This window comes from Phytophthora sojae (assembly GCF_000149755.1).
Source record: "Phytophthora sojae unplaced genomic scaffold PHYSOscaffold_2, whole genome shotgun sequence".
NCBI classification, from domain to species: domain Eukaryota; phylum Oomycota; class Peronosporomycetes; order Peronosporales; family Peronosporaceae; genus Phytophthora; species Phytophthora sojae.
Genome location: NW_009258116.1, coordinates 11,228,777 through 11,243,737, shown reverse-complemented (window position 1 = coordinate 11,243,737; position 14,961 = coordinate 11,228,777). Strand labels below are relative to the sequence as shown.

Sequence of the window (14,961 nt, the reverse complement as noted above, 5' to 3'; positions counted from 1 at the left end):
CAGCCGCGCTTCCCACTGTGACAGCCTCCAGGTCCCGTGTCCGTTGCTGTGCGCGCCCGTTATTAATAGGGCGGCGGCACGCTGCTTTTGGGATCACCTCTGCCGTGCTATGGAATTTCGCGGGCCGTTTGGAGTTTCCCTTGGAGCGGGGCGCTGGTTGGAAAGTCCTGATCCTTTGTCGCCACAGTCAAGAGCGTCGCCGTGCCCAGCCCTGCTCCTTGCAGCCGCGATCGTCTCCAGACTACCCAAGCGCGATCGATCGGCGTCATCTATCTACAAGTTCTGTGTCAGTCTAGGTAAGATGATCAGCCAGTTAGGCAACTAAGAACTCGATGGGTGAGGCGGTCTTTTTGCTGGCGCGTTTGCTTATATTTAGTCGGTGTTTCTCTGTGCGCTTGTTCTCAACAGCCCTCACAAAAGAACCCGAGGTGTTGAGGCAGCATGGCCAGCTTCACACCGACCGGGCCTGCATCGTCTTCCCCGCTGAAATCGGTCGGATCTCCCCCAGTATCGGCATCGAAAATCCTCTCCGCCGGAGGATTGCCCAGCAGCGACCGGTCCTCTGACACTTCGGCTCCGGTTGGTGCAAGTGATGCAGTGAGCTCGACACGTAAGGCTAGCTCCACTACGACCATCGCTGCACCTCCAGCTCGGCCGGGGACGTACTCGTTTGTTGTAGCAGGAACGAACTTCCAGATTGACGAGAAGTACAAATTTATCAAGGTCATTGGCCGCGGTGCCTATGGCGTTGTCATGTAAGAGACTGCGTTGAAGTTCCCGAGCTCTTGACTGTTTAATCTAACCATATTGACTTGCGCGCAGTTCGGCTGAAAACGCAGAGACAAATGAGAAGGTAGCCGTAAAGAAAATCTCGAGGGCATTTGAAGACCTCGTGGATGCCAAGCGCATTCTGCGCGAGATTAAGCTCTTACAGCACTTTGATCACGAAAACGTGATCACCATTGTCGACTTGTTGCCCCCGCCATCCTTGGCGCAGTTCGAAGACGTGTACATCATCGCAGACTTGATGGAGACCGATCTGCACCGGATCATCTACTCGAGACAGCCTCTCACCGATGACCACGTGCAGTACTTCCTGTACCAGATCTTACGGGCGCTCAAGTACATCCACTCGGCGAACGTTCTTCACCGCGACCTCAAGCCATCGAACCTGCTACTGAACTCGAATTGCGACTTGAAGGTGTGCGACTTCGGCTTGTCGCGAGGTGTGGCGCCAGAGGAGGACAACATGGAGCTCACGGAGTACGTCGTCACGCGCTGGTACCGCGCCCCGGAGATCATGCTCTCGTCCAGAGAGTATACGAAAGCGATTGACATTTGGTCCACTGGATGCATTTTCGCGGAGCTTCTCGGCCGAACGCCTCTCTTCCCCGGAGATGACTACATTCACCAGCTCCAGATAATCTGTGACAAGATTGGAACGCCTTGTGAGGAGGACTTGCATTTCGTGGTCAGCGAAAGAGCTAAGCGCTTCATGAAAAACCAACCTATGCGGCCTGGAGTTCCCTTTGCCAAACTTTTCCCGAAAGCTACACCCGAAGCGATCGATTTGTTGCAGCGCATGCTTGTGTTTGATCCGGCAAAACGGATCTCCGTGGAGGAAGCACTGGAGCACCCGTACTTAGCCTCACTGCACAATTTGGAGGACGAGCCAGTCGCGGACAGCTCCTTCAGCTTCGACTTTGAGAAAGAGGATCTCACCGAGTCTCGACTGAAAGAGCTCATCTTCGAGTAGGTTTTTATGATGCAATAATCTGTGCTGAAGGAGTTTTTGACGTTATCGTGCTGTGTGCCTTCCAGGGAGATCCTTAAAATCCACCCAGATGCCCCTCGCAGCCCCTTGAAGTCTCCCCCTGCTGGTCTAACCAGCCCTCCAGCAGAGCAAGTGCTCAGTCCAAGGTAAGAAACAAGCACAAAATCCTTGCAGAGCGTACTCGAATCTGAACCACTCTGCCGTGTGTATTCCTCACTCAAACAAAAATCAGCACCACGCGCTCGCATGGCCAAGACTGATCGTGTTGCACGGTTGAGAAGGATGCATACAATTATAAGACGAAGACAACTCGAAGAAAGAGTGACCATGCAATTTACCAAAAATGCAATAACGATTCCCAATACCTTCCGTCCTCGTCGCAGAGTCTCCTCTGGTGCTACCCGACCACTGCAAGCTTACGCAGCGATTTGAGTTTTCTTGCGGTCGTGATAGTTCGTCCAGGGTCCGCTTCCCTTTGCATAGAAGTCCATCGGATACGAACCCTCCTTCCACTGCGTCTGCTCCAGACACACTTCCGCTTCGTACGCTGTAAGCAACGGCTAAAGGGCAGTACACATCAGGATGAGGAGTAAGTCATTGCTTAGATAATTATTCACGCATGCAGTGAACGGTTTTCTCACCTTCGGAAACGCGTAGCCCCAGTCGATCGACAGTCGTGGGCACGCTATCTGGATCCACGCATCGACATCCTTGAATCGCGCAAGCTAATCAGATCAAGCGATAAAATAACGTTAGATAAGCGGAAAGGATCAGCAAGCAAATCGTAGACAGTCCTACGTTTTACCTTGTCTGGGAACAGCTCCGACAGGAGCAACACGAAATATTCCTTGCCGCTCTGCTCTAGCAGCTGCTTAACATGGTCAAGGATGAGCGGGTTTCCCTGACGTCCAAGCGTCCCGAGCACGATACCGAACTTCTTCGCACCCTTGGCCTGGTCAATGGCAGCACGACGAACTTCCATCATTTGCGGCAGATCGTACTTCTCAATTGTGAGAACCTTCGGATACGGGTCGTAGCGATAGGCCTTCAGGCTCGGGTTCATGATCATGGCCGACTGTAAGCAGCAATACGAGTCAGTGAAGAGAGCCCAATCGGTTATGTGGAGTGTTAGTGATGGTAACAAACCTCGAGATGGAAGCGGCCATCCGCGATGAACACGAGCGCACCAACACCTTCGATTACAGGTGAAGTGCAACCCAGCACCTCGCCCGGAGACAGGGGCTTAACTTGCGGCACCACCATGCTGGTGAAATAGTCTTTGAGTCGGGAATGCACCAGGTGAATCGAGCTGCTGAACTGGATCGTTCCCATGAGAGCGAGCTATCCGTACGAAACCGCACCCGCACAAGGTTAGATGACGACACAAATTTTAGTGTAGTGTTTTAACGACAAACCTTGGTCTCGGGCTTGAAGGTCAGCTTCATGCAGTCAATGAGCTGCGAGGACAGCAAAGTGGCATGAGACTCGAGTCTGACGATAAACTTCAGAAAAATACTGTATCCCTTACATGGTCGACGTCGATGGCAATGTCCACGAACACGTAGAGCATCTTGATCGTCGTGACATCAATCGGCACTAAACAACTGTGGCCGTAGTGCACCATGAAGTCAGCGCCGAGCGCGAGCGCGCTGAGATCATCCACACAGCAGGCACCATAGGTTACCTGTAGTTGCAGTAAAGCATGCATCTGTCAGCACAAAATACTAATACGTGCCACTGCACAAATCGAGTCCACGCACGTCGCCCAGAATGATGCTGTCGGCGCCCGTGAAGCGCTCGATGATGTCCGAGATGACGCAGGAGTAGAGAAGAAGACCCTCCGGAAACTGCAGCGCCACGCGCTTGCTGCCAGCCTGGCGGATGCGCCACACGGTCTTGCGGATCTCGAAGTTGTAGTTCCACGGCAGCTGTGCGCAGCAGAGTGAGTAAGTGATCGGTGCGGTCGAATTGTCTGCAGCGATGAAGAATTCAAACCTGCTCGATGGCCTTGGTCAGCTCCGGGTCGTTCAAAATGTCCTCCGGGATCTGGTTGGCCATCCGCCGCTTGAGCGCGGCAGCCGACGGCTTGCGCTTGGTCTTGGCCTTGTGCGCGACAAGCTGCTGCTGCTGTTGCTGCCCGCCGCAGCAATTATTCTGGCAGCCAGCCTCGCTGGTCTGACAGCACTGCGGCGCGGCCGCCTTGCTGTGGCCTGAGAAGCGAGGCGGGTCTGCTGCTGTAGCCGATCCGGTCGTCTCCATTCCCGATGCGATGATAGTCAACGGCGTGCACAAGCCAACCGGCACACTGTCTGTAGTCTGGAACCTACAGAGAGGCCCGAGTTGCAACCTATAAACCGAACTTTTAAACCCATAAAGAGAACTTAAGACGTACTTACGCCGAACTTAGTCCGTTGATGCCTGAACCCTGGCCAGATGTCGCAATCACGATTCCGCAATACATACCACTGCGTGGACCACACATCTGGTTTAACGCGATGCGATTGGCGCAAAGGCAGTTGCGATATACGCAGAACCGGTGCAAGGGGATGGGTTTCGTACCTGTTATTTCCCGCCTGGCTCGTCCTTGCATTCGTGTCTGCCCTAGCTTTTATATGGCGCTCAGTATGCCACCACCGTCGGCTGATCCGCTATATGCGGAGGCGAGTCGCACTTGGTTCTTGTAAGCAGCGGACCTCGCGGCCGGCCCCTCTCTCCCAGCCAAGCGCCCCAAGCAAAGAGACGACTGGCTTGGCGCCTTCACTTGAGAATCCGCGCTTACGTAAACGCTCCCCGCCGGCCGCGTCCCCGCTCGTAATCAAGAGGCCATCAAGCAAGCAAGCGCGCGTCAAGTGAGCCGACCCGAGTGAGTGAGCACAGCAGCATGGACGCCTTCCACAACTTGCTGCGCGAGGCCACGAACCCGCGCAACGGCGCCACGGGATCGTCGCCGCTCCCCACGCCCGGCAGCCTCACGCAGGCGCTGCAGAACGCCGGCGGCGGCCACGCCATGGGCATGACGCCCCCGCAGCTGGGAGGTGCTCCCGGCAACCCCATGGGACTGCCGATGGGCATGAGCATGCCGCTGTCAATGCCCGGACTTCAGCCTGGTGCCGCCAACGGCCTCGCCCCCATCCACGGCGGCCGCATGAACCCGCTCATGGCCGCCAACAACTCGATGTTCCCGAGCCTGGGTGGCGCTGCCACGTCCATGATGGCTGTCCCTGGCGCCGCAACGGCCACGGCCACTAGCGCGCCTGCCGCCGCGCCCGCTGCCCCCGTGGCCAAGGAGAAGAAGACTGCCACGAAGAAGCGCAAGGCTCCCAGCTCCAGCGCCGACGGAGAGTCGGGCGAGGACGGACGCAAGCAGCCTGAGGAGTACGAGGACCCCAAGGCCAAGCGTCGTGCGCAGATCGCCAAGGCCGCTCGCAAGCACAGACAGCGCCAAAAGGACGAGCTGATTGCGCTGCGTGCCAAGGTGAAGGACCTCAAGGAGCAGATTGAAGTGCTGCAGTCGTCCGAGCCCTCTGAACACAACACCGAGCTCGGGTGGAAGCAGGAAGCTGAGCAGCACGCCGAGATCCGCGCGCGTGTGGACCAGGAGAACGAGTTCCTCCGCAAGACGCTGATGGAGCAGATGAAATTCATTCAGCGGCTACAGGACTACTTCACCAAGCAGCCGCTTCTCAACATGCCGTCGCTGGACATGATCCTGAACTCGTCGTCTTCAGCCTCCACCACTCCAGTGGCTCTGTCCAACACGATCTCGGCTGCTCCTTCCGTGCTGCAGCTGCAGTCCGGTTCGTTCCGTGACCGTCTTGTTGAGATGGCCTCTGAAGCGATGGTCAACTCTGAGAAGCAGCTCACGTCGTGCGAGACTGCCTTCCGCAACCCGAAAACGTCCACTATGACGTACTTCGGCCTGCAGGTTCAGTACGAGATGGGCAAGAACGAAATGGGCATCTTCTTCCGCCACCACTTGTACGGCTGCAACTCGAGCGTGGTAATTAACGACCTCTGGTCCGTTATTGGCGACGTCACCTTTGAGAAGAGTTTCGCGTTCACGGAGACGGCGGAGGTCCTGGAGGAGGTCGATCCCAACACCAAATACATTCGTCGCGTGGTGAACCTCACCATGTCGAACGACGCCGCTGTCGGCGGAGGCATGATGAAGGAAGAGAGCCTGACGGTCAACCAGAAGCGCGACAACCCGGATGGCAGCTCGACTATGATTTCGCGAACCGTCCTTGACGACCCCAGCCACCCCAAGTCCCCGGACCACCTTCGCCGTAACGCCACCACTGCGTACGTTGATGCGCATTTGCTCTTGCTTGACTATTGCGCATATGTCTAACATGTTACTCCTATGTGTTGCAGGGTGTCTTTGAAGAACTTTAGCGACACAACGGGCCAGGGCTGCTTGCTTCTCTGGTCTGTGAAGGTGGAGCTGGACAAGGACCCGGAGGAGCGGGCCAAGAGCTTCAACATCCCAGACATTATTTTGAAGAACCTTTTCGAGGTCGCCCCTGTGTACGTCAAGGGTATTGTGGACCGCGCGCGCGGAACACTTCCCCAGAGCTAAGCCCGGCGTGGTGGTACATTAAGGTGGCGTATAGTCCAACACGTAGGAGATTTATCCGTTGAGTTCCATGCATGTCCTTCCCCGCCAGAGATATCCAGCAAATCTGGCGGTTAACAGTGAACAAGCATGCACTTCATTAACCATTGGGTATGTGATGTTCTACCGATAACGGCGGTCTCGGTGACCTCGGTCCCGACTACGGCTGCGGCGACGTCGGTCTCCATCTCGTCCTCTGTCGGCAGGACTACGGTTGCGTCGGTCCCGGCTTGAGCTGCGACGGCGTCGGTCACGACTTCGGCTACGACTGTGCCTGCTCGATTTCGATGTTGCTACGGGTGACCGACTGCGCCTCCGCTTCTCGTCACCGTTCCTTGACGAGCTAACGGCTTGCCCTCCTGCATCACCACTAGCCCTCGCTTCGGGCGTTTCCGACACAGCGGCTGAGGGATAGCAAGAGGACTCCGTAGCACTTTGGGGCGGCTGATAAATTGCGCTGGTGTACCAAGTACCACGATTAGAATCAACGTCACTATGAGGAGCACCATCCTCACCAACCTGTATGACTGCTGCAGTCGAGCCAGCGCCGCGGCCTCGCGTTCAGCCTTGGACGCTTTCACTTTCTAAAAGCACAACGATATTATCGTTACATCCATGGTACAACCGCCGTGCCTCGCCAGAAATTGCACCCCACCTTCTTCCTCATGCCAAAGTCGTCGTAGCCATCTTCGCCGACCTCCATCTTGGCAGACGCAACCCTGCGTGCGTAACGACAATCACGTCACCGCGCGTTCGTCACTCGGTCATGAGATGCTGCAGTACATGCAGTACATGTACAATCAAAACTCACCGCTCCTGGCGCTCGTTGAAGCCGCCTCCAGCACCATCGCGCTTTTCATCCTGGATCAAGTCAATGCAACCACACCATCGTGTGTCAGCACCTCTTTCCCCACCATCTTATGGTCTGCGCACCACTTACCAGTCCAGCCATTCCAGGCTTAGCGCTCTTGCACATATTGCACTCATTGCGTCGCTCCCAATTGACGTTCCCGCAACTGCAGACACAAGACACAAACAGTCAAACCAGTCGCTTCCTTCCAAGACGTTGGAAACGGTATCATTTCGAGCAGCACGCACGTATTGCACGTCCAGTCCCCTGGCTGGAAAAGACCTGGAGGTCCCCGGAAGTCGGCTCCTCCCTTGGGCTTGGGCTTCTCACCGCTCGCTCCCTCAGGCCGAGGCGTCTGACAGCGATTGCACGAGCTTCGGCGCGCGAAGTTGATGTTGGAGCAGCTGCGAGGCGCGCAAAGACAGCAGGCATTTAGTATAGCTAGGAGGGGGGGGCTTGAGCTTAGTGTAGAACCCACCCAGGATTGGGGCAGGCCCAGTCCCCGTCCGACATTTGGAAGCCGCCGCCGCCGCGTCCGCCACCTCGACCCGCCATCATTATGCGAATCTCTGCGCGCCAAAAAGTGGACACTGTACGCACTCAGATCTGATTGGTTCTGATTCTAGAGTTGATTCTAGACAAAATTTAGACAAAACTTGAGACGTTGGCTACATTTACTCGGCTGCCGCTGCGTCCGTGGCATCGCTGACCGCAGTGGCGGTATCTGCCTCGGCGTCTTTGGCTTTTGCGATGGCCTCTTCCTGGGCTAGCTGGAACATGAAGACGGCGGTCTCGAACGCCAGCTGCCGGTCCTGCGCGGTTCGCGCGATCACCAGCCGCTCGAAGGTCTGCTGCAGCTCCACGAGACGGTGGTTGGCGAACTTGTATCGGATATTCGCAAGCTGCGACTCGTCTAGCCGTTGGAACGAGTAGTTCGAATAGTCCTTGAGAGCCTTCAGCTGGCGGGCCGAGGTGCGCACACCCTGCGCTGCATCGGGCGAGAGCTCCTGCAGTGCTACCTCCACTGACAATAGTACCTCGTCCAGCGCCGTCTCGAAGAAGCCCTACCGATAGTGTTGCACGGCAGCATTGAGTTATCACATGTTTCATTGTCATTTACATTAGTAAACTCGAGACGCACCTTCAACTCGTCGCCGTCCATTTTTTCGAGCAACTCAAAAGCGCCATTTGCGCTGCTGAACGCAAACGCGCCGGCCATCGGGCTTTTGTCGTTGTCACTATCTTCGTCCAGTTCGTTCAGCAAAGCCATGCTCTCGTCCAGAAGCATCTCGATATCCAGAATGATCTCCTCCTCCTCCTTGAGCGCCTCTGCTTCAATGACAGCAGCTTGCAGCTCGTACCCCTTGAGGACCTTCTCGATCTTCATGTTCTTTGTCTTTTCATCCGTCGCCAGCTCCTGGAGAACGACATACCAGGTTTAACACTATACAGTTAATATTTTCGTACCGATTGCATGACAAGGCCGAGGCATTGCAGCGCCGAGTACTGTGCCATCATTCCACGGTCTCACCTCTTCATCCACATCAAGGTTCTGCATCGCATGTAGCGGTGCCACTGCGAATTGGGAGCCGAAACCAGCGCAAAAGGGTCCGTTGAGACTGCTGCAAGTCACGCTGCCTGTTGCTGTGCTCGCTGCCGCCTCGACCGCTGCGCAGGCGACCGCAATGACCGCTCCAGCCGAGAGCCTCATAATCTGAGCTGAAAATCGAAAACAAAAGTGCCAGACGTCAAGCACCGACGCCATGTGGCACAATGTGTAGGATTTGTGTTTCGCGCAACCTTCGCGCGACCTCGCTTTTGTCTCTGCGCGAGGCCATCAATCGTGGCCGCACGCTCGCCAAGCCAAGCCTCCGACCATGACCATGCGCGTGCTGCTCTCCACCTCGAGCGCCGTCAAGATCCACGTCACGCGCGCCACCTCGTGCTGGGTGCGCGCCTCGTCTACGCTCGAGACCCCCAGCGCTGCGCCTACGCGCTCGCCCACCGCGCTGGGTCTCGTGCCTCGTCGCTCCAATGTGCCGGAGGTGGGTCGCGTCGCTTGAGATATTGCTGGCCAAGTATCTTGCCCTGAGTCTTGATGTTCGTGGTAATGCTCTCTCTGTGTAGCCTGCTATTGATGTCCAGACGGCCGTGAGCAAGTGCAAGACCCAGAAGGCTCGCAACTTTGACGAGGTGAGAGGCAGCTGCACTTTGTGGGCACTACGCTATCGACCAGCGACTCATTACTGTGTGGTGAACGTTGTTGCAGACTATCGACCTCGCTATCCAGCTCGGCGTGGACCCGCGCAAGCCGAACCAGAGCGTGCGCGGCGTCGTGAGCCTGCCAAACGGCACGGGCAAGCAGGTGCGCATTGCCGTGTTCGCGCGTGGACCCAAGGCCGAGGAGGCCAAGGCTGCTGGCGCGACTATTGTCGGCGCGGAGGACCTCGTGGAGCAGGTGCAGAGCGGCAAGCTCGAGTTCGACCGCTGCATTGCCACGCCGGACGTGATGCCGCTGGTGGGTCGTGTGGCTCGGATTCTCGGCCCCCGCGGTCTGATGCCTAACCCCAAGCTGGGCACGGTGACGCTGGAAGTTGGTGACGCCATTGCGGCGGCGCGTGGCGGTCAGGTCGAGTTCCGCGCAGAGAAGAAGGGTATTATCCACGCTGGTGTGGGCAAGATGAGCTTCTCGGAGGAGGCGCTGCTTGAGAACGTGCGCGCCTTCATGGTCGCGCTCAGTGACGCCAAGCCGGAGGGTGCCAAGGGCAAGTACATTAAGGTAAGGATCGTTGTGTGGTGTGACCTTAGTGTGATTCTGAAATACTAACTCGTGTTGCTCCGTAGGCCGCCCACCTTAGCTCCTCGATGGGCCCGAGCTACACTTTGGACATCAAGTACCTGGACCCGGCCTCGACGTCTTTCATGCGCTTCGATTAAGCAGAAGCATGCGCCGTCCTGCTTTTAGAAGAGATAGTGCTGTTGCCCATAGACCTTGAGCGCCAGCAAAAAGGGGTCGATGTATACTCTGGCGTTGCTTCTTAAAACTAAATACAGACGTGTGCAGCGACACCAAAAGATGGCGACAACTTGACTCGATGGAAGGCTGCATCTGACACAGTTCTAGATCGTTTACAGATTTAGAACTGTAGCAATAATAATACTTTTTCCCTGATTACAGAATGTGAGGTATCTTCGGCCATTTCAGACGGCACATGCTCGGGAAGACGATGACGGAGGAACTTCGCTACTACGCGCGCTCGGAGCGCCACCTGCAGGCATTTCAGACGTGGCTGGACGGCGCCAAGCCCGCGTACCCTGCGTCGGTCGCCTCGGGAGGCTCGGACGTGGTGCAGAGCAAGCTTTTCCCCCTCTTGAAGACGCAGGAGCTGGGCGGCATCGTGCTGTACGCCCCCACGCTAGGCTCGACGCAGACGCTGCTGCGCGAGGCGATCAAGCCCGCGGCGCCCGCCGGCCTCGTGTGCTACACGGATCTGCAGTCGAGCGGCAAGGGCCGCGGCTCCAACACGTGGTCGTCGCCCGAGGGCTGCCTGGCCTTCTCGTTCCAGAGCTCCTTCGTGGACGGCACCACGCTCCCCTTCGTGCAGTACCTCGTGTCGCTGGCTATCATCAAGGCTGTGGAGGTGGTTCACGTGGCGGTTCCGGGAAGTGCAGGCCCCGTGAGGATCAAGTGGCCGAACGACATTTACGCCAACCAGGTCAAGATCGGAGGAATTCTATGCCAGTCCGAGTACCGCAACGGCAAGTTCAGCGTCACGACCGGTGCGTGGAATGGAATTGTGTAGTGTACTTTGTAAGGAGGACTATTTTGTGCTGATGTAGTGTTTTGTACTGGTGCTGCTAGGTGTTGGCATTAACATCTCGAACCGGTCGCCGACGATCTGTCTGCAGGATATCCTGGGGACGGAAGAGCAACCCTGCTCGGTCTCAAAGTGCGTCACATTGCCATTGCTAAGTGATATCTTGGTAGCCGTTACTGATAATATGTCGATGGATAATTGATGTGTAGAGAGGAGTTTTTGGCGGCGTTCTGCAACGCATACGAGCCCATGGAAAAGTTGTTCCTTGAGAAGGGCTTCGAGCCGTTCATGACGGACTACCTGGCGCGGTGGCTGCACACAGACCAAGTGGTGCAGGTTGCTAGTGGCGACGATGCAGGAGGCAAGAAGGTGCCCGCTGTCATCAAGGGACTTACCAGCACGGGGTGCCTTCTGGCCCAAGGTGATGACGGTGCGCGTCTCGAGCTTTACCCCGACGGAAACTCGTTCGACTTCTTGTCGGGATTGTTGAAGCGCAAGCTGTAGATCAAGGGCGATCAAACGTACGTGATACTAAGATGTATACGGAAATTTGTGCGTATCAGTTCATAGGTGCGTGCTGCATCGCAACGAGGTTGCCAACTACCTTTGCCAATCCAAGTTGGCAGCAGTGCAAAGCAAAGCGGTGTGAAGTAACTTAAGTAACATCCAAAAATCGGAAAATAATTTCTGGAATTAGTATTTAGAGCAATGTGGATTTAGTGCAGAGCAAACTCAAATCACTGGTCAGTAAAACAGACTGTCTCCGCCGGCAACATGCCCCAAGAGCCGAAGCATGGGCTTGCGGCCCGCACGCGTGTGCTCGATGCACACCGAGAAGGGCGTGACTGGGTGCTGGTTGCCGACTGCAACGGCATCCCTCCCACTACTGCCCGCAACATCGTCCAGCGCCAAGCCGCTGATGTCAAGAAGAGAGGCGGCGCGCGGGCGGCGTGCACGAAGTGTACTCCAGAAATGGAGGAAGCTCTCGTGGGCTACCTGGAAGACAACTGCCAGTACACACTCGTGCAGATGCAGGAAATGCTTGCGTTCGACTTCAGGGTGCACATCAGCACTTCGTTGATCAGCAAGAAGCTTTGCGATAAGCTTTACACTGTTAAGCAGGTACGCCTTCAAGTTATTATGCTATCACTTTTACCATCTACTGTACTAAACTAAGGTTCGCGTAGAGCCCGAGACCTGCAATAATGCTGTAAATATCGAGAAGAAGAGGGTGTTTGGTGAAGCGTTGCTGAAGCATGAGCGGATCGGTGCTTTTATCGTGTATTATGACGAGACCAACTACAACCTGTACTGTAAGCGGACGCAAGGTCTGTCGCCGCTGCTATTCGTAGCGAGCCCATGGAGTATGGAACTTAGATGTTTGCTGTGGACTAAATCCACATTGGTCTGTACTAATCCTCGAAAATAAATTTTTGAAAAAAATATTTTTCGTATTTACGGGACTCTCGGCTTTGCCTTACACTACTGCCAACTTCGATTGGCAAAGTGTAATGTAGCCTCATGCTCATTTGGACCCAAACTCCTCTTCCCACTTGACAAATCGCTCCAACTGGTCTTGACCTACTGACTTGGACACGTTCTCGAGCGCCGTTTGAAAGTCGATCCAAGTAACTTCGAGCGCGTTCTTCTCGTGAGCTTTCAGCTCCTCATCAGACGCGCCCTCCTGCTGCTTTCGGTGGAGCTCCTTGAGAACTTCAGGGGTATACAGTCGCTTTACCGGCATCATCTTGGCAGTGTCACAAAGTCCACAGATGTCGTCGCCGCTGTAGCCCTGTTCAAGTACGCGGAGGTATCAACCGAGGTCAGCACTATAGGAACTACCTGGATATGCGAGGCAATCGACCACACCTCAGTTGCCGCAACAAGCTTGTCGAAGTTCACATCGGCTGCCACGTCCACCTTCTCCAAGTTCAGCTTGAAGAGCTGAAGACGCCCTTCAGCCTCTGGTAGCGGGATATCTGTACAGTATATACATACACCAACCCTGAATCGGTATTTTGCTGCAAGTAAGCTGCGAATATAGGGCCGACGTGTACGTACACACTCGTTTGGTTAGTCGACGACGCATGGCTTCATCCAATTCCCAGGGTAGGTTCGTAGCCGCTAGCACCATCACGCGATTGCCTGGGTCTGCTGGGTCTCCTGAGGACACGCCGTTAATCTGTACGAGTAACTCGGTTTTCACCCTGGATGAAAGGCGTCACAGAATCACCACGAAAACCTCTGTCTCTTGTCTCTTTGGTCTCAACCATTTCTGGAAGTGTAACACTTACCGGCGACTCGACTCGTGCTCCTGGGTACCTCCGCGTGCACCGGCGATGGCGTCAATTTCGTCCATGAAAATGATTGAGGGCGAGTAATAGCGCGCCATGTCGAATAGAATCCGCACCATGCGCTCGGACTCGCCACGATACTTCGAGGCGAGCGTCGAGGCCGACACATTGAAGAATGTGGACTTGCACACATTCGCCACAGCTTTTGCTAGCAACGTCTTACCTGTCCCCGGTGGGCCGAACATTAGAACACCATTGCACGGCTTGAGAAGGCCGTCCTTGAAGAGGTGGGGAGCAATCTGTGGCAGCATCACAGATTCCTGCAGTAGTTCCTTCGTGTGCTCTAGTCCAGCAATTTGCTCAAAGGTGATTGCTGGCCCCGAATCCACGATGTCGCGCTCGATCATCTCGATCAGCTCCAGGTCGACCCAGCCTTCTTCCCTCGCCTTTTCAGAGTACTTCGGCTTTTCGCTTCCGCCGTGTTCTCGAGCGCGCTCATTTTCCTTTCGAGCGGCCTTCAATCCACCGTCTTTGCTTTGCCTGGCCGGAGATGCGCCAGTTGGGCCTTTAGCCCCACCCCGTCGAGGAGGAGGAGGTGGTTGTCGTCGTTGATCTTCACCGGGCGTACGTCTCCCCGAGGGAGCTGCAGCCGCTCGTGCTCCTGCCGACGGCTTTCGGGCCATGCGACTTCACATGGCAAAACAGCACACGACTCGTAGGTATAAGGACATGTAAGTGCTTTTTAGTACAAGATGAATGCGTCACGTACTTGTTGCGCTGGTTATTGTGGTGGTGGTTGTTGCTGTTTTGATGATGGTTGTCATTAGCCCACGACGGCGCCGCACGAGCAGGCCCGCCACGGAATCGATTGGGCACCTTTTCCGGCGATGGAGGGGCCCACACGTCAGGGTCTCTACCATCTTCCACCTGCGCACAACAATTCACCTTGCTGAAGTCAGCGAAGCCATGACGAATGAGATGCAAACGCAATGGTGGCATATTTACGCTGGGTTCCGGTCGTCTTGGGTCAGGCGGGGCACAAATCTCCCAACGAGGAGAAGGTGACGGTTCTTGTCGAGCTGCCTTCGGGTAAACTCGCGCCATGGCTGTGCCTGGTGGGGCCTTGAAAGCTTGAGTGAGCTCGACGTAGTCCGTGATCAGATTCAGCTCGTTCTCCAGCTCGATCTGCATCTGCAGAAGACATCAATTCGTTGGTATCGAAGGCAAAATATAAGTTTAGAGTACATATACCTGCAGCCACGGCTGACGCTCGGACATCTTGGTCATTCGACGAATGAACTGGCTCAGAGTCTGCAGCGTCGTCTGGTAGAGCGCCAAGCCCTTGTCATACTGCGCTTCCAGGCAGAGCTCCCTGGCCCGTGTCATAGCCTCGCCCATTTCGCGAATATCCCGCAGCTGCATGCCGGCCATGGCTCTTTGAGATCTTCGGACGCCTCTCCAGGGTCTTTCGCGAAAGAGATTATTTTGAAGAAACGACATGCTCACGTGTGCATATTTCCGTTTGGCTTGCTTATTCATTTATGACTTTTTCCGTGCGTAGGTGCTGGTTGCTCGCACGTCTTCACTTCATACGCGCTCCAGGGACCCGC

General features: G+C 55.7%; 8 protein-coding genes across 8 annotated transcripts; 5 read left to right on the top strand and 3 right to left on the bottom strand.

Moving 5' to 3' along the window:
* Positions 1-441: 441 nt before the first annotated feature.
* PHYSODRAFT_312415 (hypothetical protein) lies at positions 442-2,034 on the top strand (the record flags this gene model as incomplete). Its single annotated transcript, XM_009523355.1, has 4 exons — positions 442-755; positions 823-1,752; positions 1,822-1,920; positions 2,007-2,034. 4 exons carry the CDS (start codon positions 442-444, stop codon positions 2,032-2,034), a joined length of 1,371 nt encoding a protein of 456 aa, XP_009521650.1.
* Positions 2,035-2,190: 156 nt separating this feature from the next.
* Positions 2,191-4,256, bottom strand: PHYSODRAFT_297671 (hypothetical protein; the record flags this gene model as incomplete). The annotated part of the gene is made up of 10 exons (XM_009523354.1): positions 2,191-2,334; positions 2,416-2,499; positions 2,580-2,849; positions 2,921-3,115; positions 3,190-3,231; positions 3,303-3,458; positions 3,535-3,702; positions 3,770-4,097; positions 4,171-4,192; positions 4,238-4,256. The coding sequence occupies 10 exons, from the start codon at positions 4,254-4,256 to the stop codon at positions 2,191-2,193; spliced, it is 1,428 nt and encodes a 475-aa protein (XP_009521649.1).
* A 289-nt stretch (positions 4,257-4,545) lies between these two features.
* PHYSODRAFT_540892 (hypothetical protein) lies at positions 4,546-6,491 on the top strand. Its single transcript, XM_009523353.1, has 2 exons — positions 4,546-6,076; positions 6,149-6,491. Exons 1-2 carry the CDS (start codon positions 4,656-4,658, stop codon positions 6,351-6,353), a joined length of 1,626 nt encoding a protein of 541 aa, XP_009521648.1. The 5' UTR covers positions 4,546-4,655; the 3' UTR covers positions 6,354-6,491.
* A 21-nt stretch (positions 6,492-6,512) lies between these two features.
* PHYSODRAFT_483974 (hypothetical protein) lies at positions 6,513-8,527 on the bottom strand (the record flags this gene model as incomplete). Its single annotated transcript, XM_009523352.1, has 9 exons — positions 6,513-6,846; positions 6,909-6,973; positions 7,045-7,108; positions 7,201-7,250; positions 7,330-7,405; positions 7,488-7,680; positions 7,714-7,781; positions 7,918-8,303; positions 8,381-8,527. 9 exons carry the CDS (start codon positions 8,525-8,527, stop codon positions 6,513-6,515), a joined length of 1,383 nt encoding a protein of 460 aa, XP_009521647.1.
* A 589-nt stretch (positions 8,528-9,116) lies between these two features.
* Positions 9,117-10,176, top strand: PHYSODRAFT_327273 (hypothetical protein; the record flags this gene model as incomplete). The annotated part of the gene is made up of 4 exons (XM_009523351.1): positions 9,117-9,284; positions 9,367-9,432; positions 9,509-10,018; positions 10,084-10,176. The coding sequence occupies 4 exons, from the start codon at positions 9,117-9,119 to the stop codon at positions 10,174-10,176; spliced, it is 837 nt and encodes a 278-aa protein (XP_009521646.1).
* A 275-nt stretch (positions 10,177-10,451) lies between these two features.
* Positions 10,452-11,561, top strand: PHYSODRAFT_486526 (hypothetical protein; the record flags this gene model as incomplete). The annotated part of the gene is made up of 3 exons (XM_009523350.1): positions 10,452-11,019; positions 11,102-11,189; positions 11,267-11,561. The coding sequence occupies 3 exons, from the start codon at positions 10,452-10,454 to the stop codon at positions 11,559-11,561; spliced, it is 951 nt and encodes a 316-aa protein (XP_009521645.1).
* A 263-nt stretch (positions 11,562-11,824) lies between these two features.
* PHYSODRAFT_285201 (hypothetical protein) lies at positions 11,825-12,501 on the top strand (the record flags this gene model as incomplete). Its single annotated transcript, XM_009523349.1, is given in 3 exon segments — positions 11,825-11,865; positions 11,883-12,141; positions 12,235-12,501. Coding segments are annotated over 3 exon segments (292 nt in total), but the record flags the coding sequence as incomplete, so codon positions are not given.
* An 81-nt stretch (positions 12,502-12,582) lies between these two features.
* On the bottom strand, positions 12,583-14,782 carry PHYSODRAFT_483060 (hypothetical protein; the record flags this gene model as incomplete). The annotated part of the gene is made up of 7 exons (XM_009523348.1): positions 12,583-12,849; positions 12,927-13,036; positions 13,119-13,264; positions 13,352-14,038; positions 14,121-14,278; positions 14,357-14,542; positions 14,603-14,782. 7 exons carry the CDS (start codon positions 14,780-14,782, stop codon positions 12,583-12,585), a joined length of 1,734 nt encoding a protein of 577 aa, XP_009521643.1.
* Between the last annotated feature and the right edge of the window lie 179 nt (positions 14,783-14,961).

Bases quoted from the DNA above. Each gene is read 5' to 3' on its own strand.
- PHYSODRAFT_540892 (XM_009523353.1), top strand. From the start codon at position 4,656: ATGGACGCCTTCCACAACTTGCTGCGCGAGGCCACGAACCCGCGCAAC. The intron at 6,077-6,148 runs GTACGTTGATGC...TATGTGTTGCAG, and splicing joins CGCCGTAACGCCACCACTGC to GGTGTCTTTGAAGAACTTTA.